Source organism: Procambarus clarkii, chromosome 40 (assembly GCF_040958095.1).
Source record: "Procambarus clarkii isolate CNS0578487 chromosome 40, FALCON_Pclarkii_2.0, whole genome shotgun sequence".
Lineage (NCBI taxonomy): Eukaryota > Metazoa > Arthropoda > Malacostraca > Decapoda > Cambaridae > Procambarus > Procambarus clarkii.
The window spans coordinates 20,054,388-20,069,444 of record NC_091189.1 but is presented as its reverse complement, the minus strand read 5'-3'; the positions used below and the strand labels follow the sequence as shown (position 1 = coordinate 20,069,444).

The following is a 15,057-nucleotide window of genomic DNA, read 5'->3' as shown; positions in this document are numbered from 1 at the left end:
TTATTAAACGATTAAATTATCTGGTTTCAAACCGGCTCGGTCGGTTGGGGGGGGGGGGGTCCAAATTGCAGACCAACGGTTTGCTAACATCCGGCCGCCACATATGCCGTCAACATATGTGGCAGAAGCAGCAGTAGCAGCAGGTCCTGCAGCATCAGATCCAGCAGCATCAATAACAGCAGCAGGTCCAGCAGCATCAGTAACAGCAGCAGGTCCAGCAGCATCAGTAACAGCAGCAGGTCCAGCAACATCAGTAACAGCAGCAGGTCCAGCAACATCAGTAACAGCAGCAGGTCCAGCAACATCAGTAACAGCAGCAGGTCCAGCAACATCAGTAACAGCAGCAGGTCCAGCAACATCAGTAACAGCAGCAGGTCCAGCAACATCAGTAACAGCAGCAGGTCCAGCATCATCAGTAACAGCAGCAGGTCCAGCAACATCAGTAACAGCAGCAGGTCCAGCAACATCAGTAACAGCAGCAGGTCCAGCATCATCAGTAACAGCAGCAGGTCCAGCATCATCAGTAACAGCAGCAGGTCCAGCAACATCAGTAACAGCAGCAGGTCCAGCATCATCAGTAACAGCAGCAGGTCCAGCATCATCAGTAACAGCAGCAGGTCCAGCATCATCAGTAACAGCAGCAGGTCCAGCAACATCAGTAACAGCAGCAGGTCCAGCAACATCAGTAACAGCAGCAGGTCCAGCAACATCAGTAACAGCAGCAGGTCCAGCATCATCAGTAACAGCAGCAGGTCCAGCAACATCAGTAACAGCAGCAGGTCCAGCAACATCAGTAACAGCAGCAGGTCCAGCATCATCAGTAACAGCAGCAGGTCCAGCATCATCAGTAACAGCAGCAGGTCCAGCAACATCAGTAACAGCAGCAGGTCCAGCAACATCAGTAACAGCAGCAGGTCCAGCAACATCAGTAACAGCAGCAGGTCCAGCATCATCAGTAACAGCAGCAGGTCCAGCATCATCAGTAACAGCAGCAGCAGGTCCAGCAGCATCAGTAACAGCAGCAGGTCCAGGAGCCTCAGTAACAGAAGCAGCAGCAGGTCCAGCAGCAGCAGTAACAGCAGCAGCAGCAGGTCCAGCAGCATCAGTAACAGCAGCAGCAACAGGTCCAGCAGCATCAGTAACAGCAGCAGCAACAGGTCCAGCAGCATCAGTAACAGCAGCAGCAGCAGGTACAGCAGCATCAGTAACAGCAGCAGCAGCAGCAGGTCCCGCAGCATCAGTAACAGCAGCAGCAACAGGTCCAGCAGCATCAGTAACAGCAGCAGCAGCAGCAGGTCCACCAGCAGCAGGTACAGCAGCATCAGTAACAGCAGCAGCAGCAGCAGGTCCCGCAGCATCAGTAACAGCAGCAGCAGCAGTAACCGCAGCAACAGCAGGAAAGGCCCCATAACAATACCTTTAATACAGTCGAGGGCCACTTGGGCCAAGGATGCAAATCTCTCCACCCAGAGGCTCTAGGATGCTGTCGCCTGCCAACGCCCAGGCCTGGGGGGGCCAGATTCACGAAGCAGTTACGCAAGTACTTACGAACGTCTACATCTTTCCTCAATCTTTGACGGCTTCGGTTACATTAATTAAACAGGTTTACAAGCATGAAAACTTCCCAATCAACGGTTGTTATTGTCATAAACAGCTTCCTGGTGCTTCGGAGCTCATTAACTGTTTAATAATTGTAAACAAAGCCGACAAAGACTGAAAAAAGTTGTACAGGTTCGTAAGTGCTTGCGTAACAGCTTCGTGAATCTGGATCCCGGTTAATACCTAGCTTCCATCGCTCCCTTCACCATGCACTCCAGAACCACTCCGGCCACCACGCACTCGATTATACTCACTCATACTAGAGTGAGTAGTCCTCACTCAAGAATGAGGTCTATGAGTACTCAAGGATGAGTACGAGTACTCAAGGATATATTTGTTTAAATACATTTGAGTCAAATGTTTCTGTAGATTCTGAGAGTGAGATCTGGAAGCTTACCAAAGCTCTAAAACTGAGACTTGGACGCTGAATAGAGCTCACCGACTGAAGCCGGATGCTTTATTGAGCCCCGAGATTGAGATCTGGGCGCTCTACAGAGCTTTGAGGATGGAATAGGCGTTTGAATTTTGTTGTCAATTTCCATTCTGCAGTATGTGGGTGAAGCACTAAGAGAGGAGCGATTCTAAACACGCCAAACAAGCGAAGCACTGTTCGAAAAAAAGTTCGAACATCGTCAGTTGAGAGTTGTGTGTAGCGTGTTCCTCATTCACAAACATGGGGGGTGGGGGTTGGGGGGGTGGGGGGGGGGGGGGGTTGGGGGAGGGAAGTACATTGATTGGAGCTCACATCTAATGGGTAAAGTTGAGGAGCTCCACTAATGGGGGCTGAGGAGTCCCACTAATGGGGGCTGAGGAGCCCCACTAATGGGGGCTGAGGAGCCCCACTAATGGGGGCTGAGGAGCCCCACTAATGGGGGCTGAGGAGCCCCACTAATGGGGGCTGAGGAGCCCCACTAATGGGGGCTGAGGAGCCCCACTAATGGGGGCTGAGGAGCCCCACTAATGGGGGCTGAGGAGCCCCACTAATGGGGGCTGAGGAGCCCCACTAATGGGGGCTGAGGAGCCCCACTAATGGGGGCTGAGGAGCCCCACTAATGGGGGCTGAGGAGCCCCACTAATGGGGGCTGAGGAGCCCCACTAATGGGGGCTGAGGAGCCCCACTAATGGGGGCTGAGGAGCCCCACTAATGGGGGCTGAGGAGCCCCACTAATGGGGGCTGAGGAGCCCCACTAATGGGGGCTGAGGAGCCCCACTGTTACGGACCCGAGTCCAGCGTCGGAGCACGGAGCAGTGACGACAACGCCATCTGTGAGTCCGCTCCCGAAACCCACTCCAAATGGACGACGCCATCTAGTGAGGACGGGATATACCGGCCACAGGTACTGGATTCCCGTCTTAATCAGCTCATAACATAGCCGCTGCTGACCTCTGGTGAGGTGGCGCTTAGACAGCAACGCCATCTATGGAATGAAGAGGTGGACGTTTGTGTCTAAGCCTGTAAGTGAGGTTCCCTAGAGCGTCCCAGTATTAATGACGTGTCTGATTGCAGAGTCGACCTGGGACTGCTGTATTGGACGATGGATCAGTCTACCCAAGGCAGCCAAGGTCTCTTCACGAGTCTGCTCTGAAGAAACTGTGAGTCACCCCCGGGCGAACTCTGTTGAGAGTATTAGCCTGCCTACGACGTGGCAGTGTCGGGAATCGCATTATCCGGGGCTGGCTGGTGGAAGAGACTAGCCACTGTGGTGCTTAGTGAGGAGAGTGATCAGCGGGATCACACGAGGCTCCTGCCTAGGGCTCGCAACCCTAGTATCGGTCGTGGAGTGGCCTACACAGCGGAGCTGATCGGTACCTGCCAGCTACAGGCTAGATTGTGGTTGAAGGCCTCCACGACAGAGCACCCAGTGGGACTGTGATTTGGCTGGCCTGTGGCTAGGGTATAGAATCATAGAGGAGTCATCCTGGGCCACGGACGAAGGAACCAGGGCTACCCAGAGTGAGCACCGTGGAGCATCCTGTGTCTTCGGAGGAAGACAAGCTTGTACATAATAGTGTAGTTATAAACCTCGTGTGTAACTGTTATATATTTACTTATGGTGGTGGTGAATATATATATATATATATATATATATATATATATATATATATATATATATATATATATATATATATATATATATATATATATATATATAAATGTCGTACCTAGTAGCCAGAACGCACTTCTCAGCCTACTATGCAAGGCCCGATTTGCCTAGTAAGCTAAGTTTTCATGAATTAATTGTTTTTCGGCTACCTAACCTAACCTATAAAGATAGGCTAGGTTAGGTTAGGTAGGGTTGGTTAGGTTCGGTCATATATCTACGTTAATTTTAACTCCAATAAAAAAAAATTGACCTCATACATAATGAAATGGGTAGCTTTATCATTTCATAAGAAAAAAATTAGAGAAAATATATTAATTCAGGAAAATTTGGCTTATTAGGCAAATCGGGCCTTGCTTTATAGGCTGAGAAGTGCGTTCTGGCTACTAGGTACGACATATATATATATATATATATATATATATATATATATATATATATATATATATATATATATAAATTGGAACATTTGTATCCCTCCCCCTTTAATTTAACTTGCGTTACGGAACACACCCCTTGAAAGCCTCTACTAACTTGGGGCCGGATTCCCAAACTCTACTAACATCAGAGAAGAACTCGGTTGCGTCCCAGTAGGGCCGTAACACCCACTAATGGGTAAAGCTGAGGAGCTCCCACTAATGGGTAAAGCTGAGGAGCCCCACTAATGGGTAAAGCTGAGGAGCCCCACTAATGGGTAAAGCTGAGGAGCCCCACTAATGGGTAAAGCTGAGGAGCTCCCACTAATTGGTAAAGCTGAGGAGCCCCACTAATGGGTAAAGCTGAGGAGCCCCCACTAATGGGTAAAGCTGAGGAGCCCCCACTAATGGGTAAAGCTGAGGAACCCCACCGGACTCTAAAGCCAATTAAACCACAGCCTCGCCACTTTCATTCTAATTAATTCACAATCAGGGTTACTGGTAGGAGGAGAAAGGGGGAGACGGGGAGAGAGAGACAATAGAGAGAGAAGAGAGACAGAGAGAGAGACAGAGAGAGAGAAGAGAGACAGAGAGAGAGGAGAGAGAGACAGAGATGAAGATAGACGCAGAGACATACAGAGCCAGAACAGAAAAGAGAGAGAGAGAGGAAGGGGGGAAGGGTGAAGCGGTTAAATAACGACTACTCAGATGAATCTTCCAAGATTCCTTAATATACTGAAACTGTCTTTATTTAGCAGTTGTTTATATTCTTGTTTATACGCCCTTTGGGGCTTGTTTGTGGGTTGGTTAGTGTTACACAACACAATATTTCGAGCTGAAGTTGCTTCCTTGTTTGCAATCTGTGCAACACCTTTTTTTTTGGATACAATGAGTGTTTGTTGTTTTTGTTGATAACAGACATGGTTCTGTCAGCTGAGGCTGGACTTACGGTCCGACAACCGTCAAATATGAAGTGGTTTGAGGTGTCTGCTTCACCGTCGAGTTTGTTACGGTGTGGAGATGAGTGCGTCCAAACTGTGATGTATTGAGTGTGGAGAGCATCCATCACCCTCACACCCTCAGTAATCACACTAGATCACTTTCACACCCTCATCCAGCACACTAGATCACCCCTCACACCCTCATCCAGCACACTAGATCACCCCTCACACCCTCATCCAGCACACTAGATCACCCCTCACACCCTCATCCAGCACACTAGATCACCTTCACACCCTCATTAATCACACTAGATCACCCTCACTAATCACACTAGATCACCTTCACACCCTCATTAATCACACTAGATCACCTTCACACCCTCATTAATCACACTAGATCACCCTCATTAATCACACTAGATCACCCTCACTAATCACACTAGATCACTTTCACACCCTCATTAATCACACTAGATCACCTTCACATCCTCATTAATCACACTAGATTACCTTCACATCCTCATTAATCACACTAGATCACCTTCACACCCTCATTAATCACACTAGATCACCTTCACACCCTCATGAATCACACTAGATCACCTTCACACCCTCATGAATCACACTAGATCACCTTCACACCCTCATTAATCACACTAGATCACCTTCACACCCTCATTAATCACACTAAATCACCTTCACACCCTCATTAATCACACTAGGTCACCTTCACACCCTCATTAATCACACTAGATCACCCTCACACCCTCATGAATCACACTAGATCACCCTCACACCCTCATCCATCTCTACGCCTCCACCCACCCACCCAAATGACTCCCTTCAATCAATCTATTTCCCTCCTAAACCGCTCCTTTTGTTAACTAATTTTCCTATAAATTACCCCCATTAAAACCTGAAGTCGTCCCACCCCTTTTCCGTTCTCTCTCTCTCTCTCCCATTTGCAAATGGGTTAAAAATGGGGATTTGGGGTCGTAAGCAGAGGGGAGTCATGGGACATTAACCTGAGAGGAAAGGATGCTGGAGAAGGGGACTCCTTAATGTCTTCCTCTCCAGGGTGTCATCAGCATCCTTGAACCATCAACATCTTCGCATCTCATTGATGTTTTTAAGCATCTGATCAATCTGTTGCAAATGTGACGTATTAGTAACGTTTAAAGCAACGTAATATTGACGTTTTCCGTGCATCTGGGTTAGGTTAGTGGGGTTGTTTGGGTTCAATCGACCTAAACACACACCAGCTCACCCTCCTGAAATGATAGCACTTGTAGGAATTATTTCCTCGAAAGTACCAATATGTAGTGATGGACCACCAATATGTAGTGATGGACCACCAATATGTAGTGATGGACCACCAATATGTAGGTTTTTATTATTATTATTATTTTCTACCACAGACGTGGTCACATATTTACAATGCTAATCAGCATATATACATTTTATTCTGTTCTCCATGGACAGGGTGAGAGATGTGTTAAACATATAGTTCAGGGAGTTATTGAACAATCACAGAAGGCGATTGTAGTGATTTTAAAAATATAGTGTAACCTGCATACATCAATACATAAATAATCCTAGTATTGATGGTACCCTCAATATGTATTGATGGTACCACCAATATGTATTGATGGTACCACCAATATGTATTGATATAAAGTACTTTATGATCTGTCCGCCGCCTATCCCCACACACACCCACACACCCCCCCCCCCACACCCTGCCCCCAAAACACCCCCCCCCCACCACCCCTACCCACAAATCCTCACCCCCCCCCCCACAACCCCAATGGCGTCAGGAGGTAATTTCCTCCCCAGCGATAATCACATGTTAATGAGATGTAAGGCTGAAGAAATGGGTAAAAGTCTTTCTTTACTCAGGAAACACTCAAGCAGTTTCTAACCAGACTTAACTAAAGGCACAGCCGAACACTGCGTGCAGCGCCAACAGCGCCATTTACCGCCCAATCGCTGCTCAACCTCTAATTTTACCCAAATAATTAAGGTAACATAATTAAGTCAAGGTAATAATTATTATTATATTATATAACAAAATATTAGGTCTGATGTTTATATAGCATAACCATATAGCACTTTGAAGGGATATGAGATAGACTAAAACCTAGAATATGAGGATGGGGGGGGGGAAGTGAACAAACGAGGCCTAATCACTTGGACCATTAGGGATCGAATATTGATCGTAACATCCTAATTCCTTGTCCTAATATTCCTACCAAGTGCTATATATGTATAGTCAGACTGGCTTCTTGCATGGTCGGCGTTCGATCCCCGATGGTCCAAGTGGTTCCAAGCACTATTTTCGGACTGGTCAGGAGATTTATGCATTATAAATTGTATTTTGTCACATTGTTGCCAGAAGTGCTGATGAGTGGACCCGAGTCCGATTCTCGGCAGAGAGAGAGAGAGAAGTTTGGACACGTTTCTTTTCACCTGATGCTTATGTTCACTTACCTGTAAATTAGGTATCCGGGAGTTAGGCAACTGTTGTGGGTTGCATCCCGGGGAAGGTCAGTAGTTGGCATACAGAACCATCGACAAGCTTAACAGTCCTAAAGTCAATATCTCTCTCTCTCTCTCTCTCTCTCACACACACACACACACACACACACACACACACACACACACACACACACACACACAGTTACCTTGTAAGGTGTCCCAGGTGGGGTACTACCTCATGGCGGGAGACAATAGGGTAGTTGAGCCGTTCCAACAACTTACCTGAAAAGAAACAATTATATTCACTAAAGATATGAACCAAGACCTCGCATACATGACAGTCAATAGTACCACAAAGACTCAGTTTCCCAGGACGAATAAGCCACCAACAGTTAGACCTCACGTCCTATCAAGTGGAAAGCAATGACAGAAGTTGGGGAAGCCACCTCCTTCACAACTTTAAGACCAGTTTAGGTAAAGAATTGGAGCGTCATAATAGACTATAACAGGTAGAGCGAGGCTAGCTAGAAGGCGGGGCATGAAGAGCTAGACCTTACTTTCCTGTAGACACAGAGGTAGGCACTTATAGGTAAGTGCTACACTGGTAGGCACTTATAGGTAAGCGCTACACTGGTAGGCCTTATACACTTATAGGTAAGCGCTACACTGGTAGGCATTTATAGGTAAGCGCTACACTGGTAGGCATTTATAGGTAAGCGCTACACTGGTAGGCACTTATAGGTAAGCGCTACACTAGTAGGCACTTATAGGTAAGCGCTACACTGGTAGGCACTTATAGGTAAGCGCTACACTGGTAGGCACTTATAGGTAAGCGTTGCACTGGTAGGCACTTATAGGTAAGCGCTGCAATGGTAGGCACTTATAGGGTAAGCGCTACACCGGTAGGCACTTATAGGTAAGTGCTACACTGGTAGGCACTTATAGGTAAGCGCTACACTGGTAGGCACTTATAGGTAAGTGCTACACTGGTAGGCACTTATAGGTAAGTGCTACACTGGTAGGCACTTATAGGTAAGTGCTACACTGGTAGGCACTTATAGGTAAGTGCTACACTGGTAGGCACTTATAGGTAAGTGCTACACCGGTAGGCACTTATAGGTAAGCGCTACACTGGTAGGCCTTATACACTTATAGGTAAGCGCTACACTGGTAGGCACTTATAGGTAAGCGCTACACTGGTAGGCCTTATACACTTATAGGTAAGTGCTACACTGGTAGGCACTTATAGGTAAGTGCTACACTGGTAGGCACTTATAGGTAAGCGCTACACCGGTAGGCATTTATAGGTAAGTGCTACACCGGTAAGCACTTATAGGTAAGCGCTACACTGGTAGGCCTTATACACTTATAGGTAAGTGCTACACTGGTAGGCACTTATAGGTAAGTGCTACACTGGTAGGCACTTATAGGTAAGCGCTACACCGGTAGGCACTTATAGGTAAGCGCTACACCGGTAGGCACTTATAGGTAAGTGCTACACCGGTAGGCACTTATAGGTAAGTGCTACACCGGTAGGCACTTATAGGTAAGCGCTACACTGGTAGGCCTTATACACTTATAGGTAAGCGCTACACTGGTAGGCACTTATAGGTAAGCGCTACACTAGTAGGCACTTATAGGTAAGCGCTACACTCGTAGGCACTTATAGGTAAGCGCTACACTCGTAGGCACTTATAGGTAAGCGCTACACCGGTAGGCACTTATAGGTAAGTGCTACACTGGTAGGCACTTATAGGTAAGCGCTACACCAGTAGGCACTTATAGGTAAGCGCTACACTGGTAGGCACTTATAGGTAAGCGCTACACTCGTAGGCACTTATAGGTAAGCGCTACACTGGTAGGCACTTATAGGTAAGTGCTACACTGGTAGGCACTTATAGGTAAGCGCTACACTCGTAGGCACTTATAGGTAAGCGCTACACTCGTAGGCACTTATAGGTAAGCGCTACACCGGTAGGCACTTATAGGTAAGTGCTACACCGGTAGGCACTTATAGGTAAGCGCTACACTGGTAGGCACTTATAGGTAAGCACTACACCGGTAGGCACTTATAGGTAAGCGCTACACTGGTAGGCACTTATAGGTAAGCGCTACACTCGTAGGCACTTATAGGTAAGCGCTACACTCGTAGGCACTTATAGGTAAGCGCTACACTGGTAGGCACTTATAGGTAAGCGCTACACTCGTAGGCACTTATAGGTAAGCGCTACACTCGTAGGCACTTATAGGTAAGCGCTACACCGGTAGGCACTTATAGGTAAGCGCTACACCGGTAGGCACTTATAGGTAAGCGCTACACTCGTAGGCACTTATAGGTAAGCGCTACACCGGTAGGCACTTATAGGTAAGTGCTACACTGGTAGGCACTTATAGGTAAGCGCTACACTGGTAGGCACTTATAGGTAAGTGCTACACTGGTAGGCACTTATAGGTAAGCGCTACACTGGTAGGCCTTATACACTTATAGGTAAGCGCTACACTGGTAGGCATTTATAGGTAAGCGCTACACTGGTAGGCATTTATAGGTAAGCGCTACACTGGTAGGCACTTATAGGTAAGCGCTACACTGGTAGGCACTTATAGGTAAGCGCTACACTGGTAGGCACTTATAGGTAAGCGCTACACTGGTAGGCACTTATAGGTAAGCGTTGCACTGGTAGGCACTTATAGGTAAGCGCTGCAATGGTAGGCACTTATAGGGTAAGCGCTACACCGGTAGGCACTTATAGGTAAGTGCTACACTGGTAGGCACTTATAGGTAAGCGCTACACTGGTAGGCACTTATAGGTAAGTGCTACACTGGTAGGCACTTATAGGTAAGTGCTACACTGGTAGGCACTTATAGGTAAGTGCTACACTGGTAGGCACTTATAGGTAAGTGCTACACTGGTAGGCACTTATAGGTAAGTGCTACACCGGTAGGCACTTATAGGTAAGCGCTACACTGGTAGGCCTTATACACTTATAGGTAAGCGCTACACTGGTAGGCACTTATAGGTAAGCGCTACACTGGTAGGCCTTATACACTTATAGGTAAGTGCTACACTGGTAGGCACTTATAGGTAAGTGCTACACTGGTAGGCACTTATAGGTAAGCGCTACACCGGTAGGCATTTATAGGTAAGTGCTACACCGGTAGGCACTTATAGGTAAGCGCTACACTGGTAGGCCTTATACACTTATAGGTAAGTGCTACACTGGTAGGCACTTATAGGTAAGTGCTACACTGGTAGGCACTTATAGGTAAGCGCTACACCGGTAGGCACTTATAGGTAAGCGCTACACCGGTAGGCACTTATAGGTAAGTGCTACACCGGTAGGCACTTATAGGTAAGTGCTACACCGGTAGGCACTTATAGGTAAGCGCTACACTGGTAGGCCTTATACACTTATAGGTAAGCGCTACACTGGTAGGCACTTATAGGTAAGCGCTACACTAGTAGGCACTTATAGGTAAGCGCTACACTCGTAGGCACTTATAGGTAAGCGCTACACTCGTAGGCACTTATAGGTAAGCGCTACACCGGTAGGCACTTATAGGTAAGTGCTACACTGGTAGGCACTTATAGGTAAGCGCTACACCGGTAGGCACTTATAGGTAAGCGCTACACTGGTAGGCACTTATAGGTAAGCGCTACACTCGTAGGCACTTATAGGTAAGTGCTACACTGGTAGGCACTTATAGGTAAGTGCTACACTGGTAGGCACTTATAGGTAAGCGCTACACTCGTAGGCACTTATAGGTAAGCGCTACACTCGTAGGCACTTATAGGTAAGCGCTACACCGGTAGGCACTTATAGGTAAGCGCTACACCGGTAGGCACTTATAGGTAAGCGCTACACTGGTAGGCACTTATAGGTAAGCGCTACACCGGTAGGCACTTATAGGTAAGTGCTACACTGGTAGGCACTTATAGGTAAGCGCTACACTGGTAGGCACTTATAGGTAAGCGCTACACTCGTAGGCACTTATAGGTAAGCGCTACACTGGTAGGCACTTATAGGCAAGCGCTGCACTGGTAGGCACTTATAGGTAAGCGCTGCACTGGTAGGCACTTATAGGTAAGCGCTGCACTGGTAGGCACTTATAGGTAAGCGCTACACTAGTAGGCACTTATAGGTAAGCGCTACACTGGTAGGCACTTATAGGTAAGCGCTACACTGGTAGGCACTTATAGGTAAGCGCTACACTGGTAGGCACTTATAGGTAAGCGCTACACTGGTAGGCAACCCCTAGTGGCATGAGAACAATAATTTACCCATATATGACTGTAGAGAAAATTGGAGTTGTAGCTTGACACTTCAGAGTTGTAAACTACAGCCAATGTCAATATATCACTAAAGAAAAATCATGTGACCCTTACTCTACTTACGGCCAACCATCAGAGTTAAGTGTCTCCACCTGCTCCTTCTCTGGAAGACCTTGGTAAATATTGGGTAGAGAAATATTAAGTTGGTGATTTATGGAACAAATTACCGAGTAACGTAAAAGACCAGAAATGGCTGGATTGTTTCAAGTGTAGGTTATACATATGAGTAAGTTTGGTATGATCAATATGCCTTCAGTAGTTTCTTCCATTTTTATCTAACATTTATTTAGTATATATGTCGCTCTCTAAGGTCAGGGAAGTTATAAATTAAAATAAAAATCAATGCATGCTGGAGCGTTGAGACGCGTAGCTTCCCCTACGACCCCTGACGGTACACTAAGCTCCCGAGAGCTTGTCTTCACCAATGGGAGCGTCCGGACGCGAGTCCTACCTTGCTGTGATTGGTTGGTTACAGCTATCCCTGATATTTGAACCCATCCAATAGCGCCAAGTGTCGTGTCTTCCCACTCGCGTGGAGAAATAACAAGCCTGGAGGGTAGAAATAGCCTAAGCTATTCTATCCTTTTGAGGTGTATTTTATCGAGTCAATAAACTCACTCGAACACAAGCTTCCAGGGAGACGCCATCTATGTTCAGCCTCCCAAATATAAATATTATTACATATAGAAGACTACACAGTTCTTAATATATTCAAATTCAACCAATCACAAGGAAAATGGGATCACAAAATAACTATTACAAGTAGCACATATAAACGAAAAATTCTGAACAACAAAAATAATTTGTTTCCATCACTTGTTCAATGTCATTATGCCGAAATCCAGACGTTTTGTTAATGCTAAGTTCTAATTTTCTTTGGTCTCTTCTTTCTCCTTCATTCGTTATTCCTATTTGATATTCATACACCTATTTTCCTCCTCCTCCTCCTTCTTTCAGTCACCCTCACTCCTTTCCTTCCCCTCCTCCACCATCTTCTCCTCCTACCTTTCCCCTTTCTCCCTCCCCCCCCCCCTCCTCCCCTATTAACCTCCCATATCCTCTCTCCTCCTCCTCCCACCTACCCACAGTTGCTGCCCGAGAGATCGTTTCCCCAAAATAGTACTCAAGGGTTTCAATTCCCGGCAGAATCTGAAGGTTGGTGTTATGATGTGTTTTTGTGAGCGGGAAACCCGCCACCTGCGACGGGGAATGTTCCTCCGCCGGTTGTGAGACCGTCGCTGGGCGCGGCGGGACCACGGCGATGGTAATGCTGCTGGAGAGATGTCCACATCATACCTGTGATGGGAACTGTGTGTGTGTGTGTACTCGTCTAGTTGTGCTAACCTAGCTGTCACTGAAGGGTCGAGCTTCGGCTCTTTGGTCCCGCTTCTTAACGTGTCAATCAACCGGTGTACTAATTTCTGTGTGTGTGTGTGTGTGTGTGTGTGTGTGTGTGTGTGTGTGTGTGTGTGTGTGTGTGTGTGTGTGTGTGTGTGTGTGTGTGTGTGTGTGTACAATTGCCTAACTGTAATTAGCTAAGTGTAGTTACAGGATGAGAGCTACGCTCGTGGTGTCCCGTCTTCCCAGTGTGTGTGTGTACTCACCTAATTGTGCTTGCGGGGGTTGAGCTCTGGCTCTTTGGTCCCGCCTGTGTGTGTGTGTGTGTGTGTGTGTGTGTGTGTGTGTGTGTGTGTGTGAATGCGCGCGCGCCCAGATGTGCTTGCTGGGTCGTCAGTCAATTGCCTTTTAATACTTTGATTCTCCCTTTTATTTTGTTTCTCATTCTATTTTAGGCACTTCAGCTCCTAAGCCCCAACCTATCTGCCCTATTAATGCACCAGAATGTTAACGCTATGCTTACTCTTAATTTGCAATTCACACAAACCAGAAACGTTGCAGCCCAAGCAACCCGCCTAACCTATCGCATCGGGTGCCTAAAAACGTTTTTTTGCCAGTAGTTACTTTTCTTAACACATTACATTTATAATGTAACCAAAAGTAACCAACGTTACATTGTAACGTCGGTTATGATAACAGACAACCGTAACCAATTAGTTCAAAGCGCAGGCTGACCCATGGAATAAGCACAGGTGTACATAGAAATGGAGACCTGTATTAAGTTAACAACCGGCAATGAAATTCCACTCTTCAATGACCATAAAAAGTCCACAAAGCTGCCTGGAAACTTACAGCGCGTCTCACACCTTGCCAGCAGCGGCTGTGAAACTTTTCATGCAGCACACGTTCGGTCCCATCTTGCACACGTTCGGTCCCATCTTGCACACGTTCGGTCCCATCTTGAACACGTTCGGTCCCCTGTCTCCTGGACTGCCAGCCTTCCGTCGTTCACCAGAATGGCGGACAAGGTGGAGAACAGTGAACAAGGTGGATCGACAGTGATTTATATGGTAAATTATTATCGAAATTTCCACCTGACCCTGAACAACCCGAAGAGCGGCAATCACAACACAAGGCGCTCAGTCATCACCAGCCTCACGATTACACAACACTGATATCCATGATATCAAGTCCACCGACAATTTGAAGCTTCTGGCGCATCCTGTTCCTTAAGTGATAGTCACTTAGGATTATATTTATTGTTAAAACAAAAAAAGTTCATCAGATAAGCTGATGCAAGATAACAGCTCTTACCTCCCAGTTTCATTACCAACATCAATACCAGGCCTAATGAACCCTAGTCTTTGTTTGAGAGAGAGAGAAAGAGAGGGGGGGAGAGAGAAGGGGGGAGAGAGAGACAGACAGAGAGACAGAGAGACAGAGAGGGACAGAGAGAACATACGTGTCACCTTCAAGTCCTAAGTTACCGACTAACATGTCTTCAAGGACCTCGTCACGGGTAAGTCAAGCAGCGTTCCCACACCCTGAGGCAAGAGTAGTAGGGGAGGAACACACCCTGGGGCAAGAGTAGTAGGGGAGGAACACACCCTGGGGCAAGAGTAGTAGGGGAGGAACACACCCTGGGGCAAGAGTAGTAGGGGAGGAACACACCCTGGGGCAAGAGTAGTAGGGGAGGAACACACCCTGGGGCAAGAGTAGTAGGGGAGGAACACACCCTGGGGCAAGAGTAGTAGGGGAGGAACACACCCTGGGGCAAGAGTAGTAGGGGAGGAACACACCCTGGGGCAAGAGTAGTAGGGAAGGAACACACCCTGGGGCAAGAGTAGTAGGG

At 47.1% G+C, this 15,057-nt stretch overlaps 1 protein-coding gene across 1 annotated transcript in view; it reads right to left on the bottom strand.

Moving 5' to 3' along the window:
• Nucleotides 1-5,183, bottom strand: part of LOC138372821 (collagen alpha-2(I) chain-like) — an 11,409-nt gene extending 6,226 nt beyond the window's left edge. The window contains exons 1-2 of the mRNA XM_069338483.1: nucleotides 5,067-5,183; nucleotides 78-1,035 (exon numbers count right to left, since the gene is read on the bottom strand). Coding sequence (XP_069194584.1) covers nucleotides 78-1,035; nucleotides 5,067-5,183 — 1,075 coding nt within the window. The remainder of the gene's footprint in view (nucleotides 1-77; nucleotides 1,036-5,066) is intronic.
• Nucleotides 5,184-15,057: the final 9,874 nt, after the last annotated feature.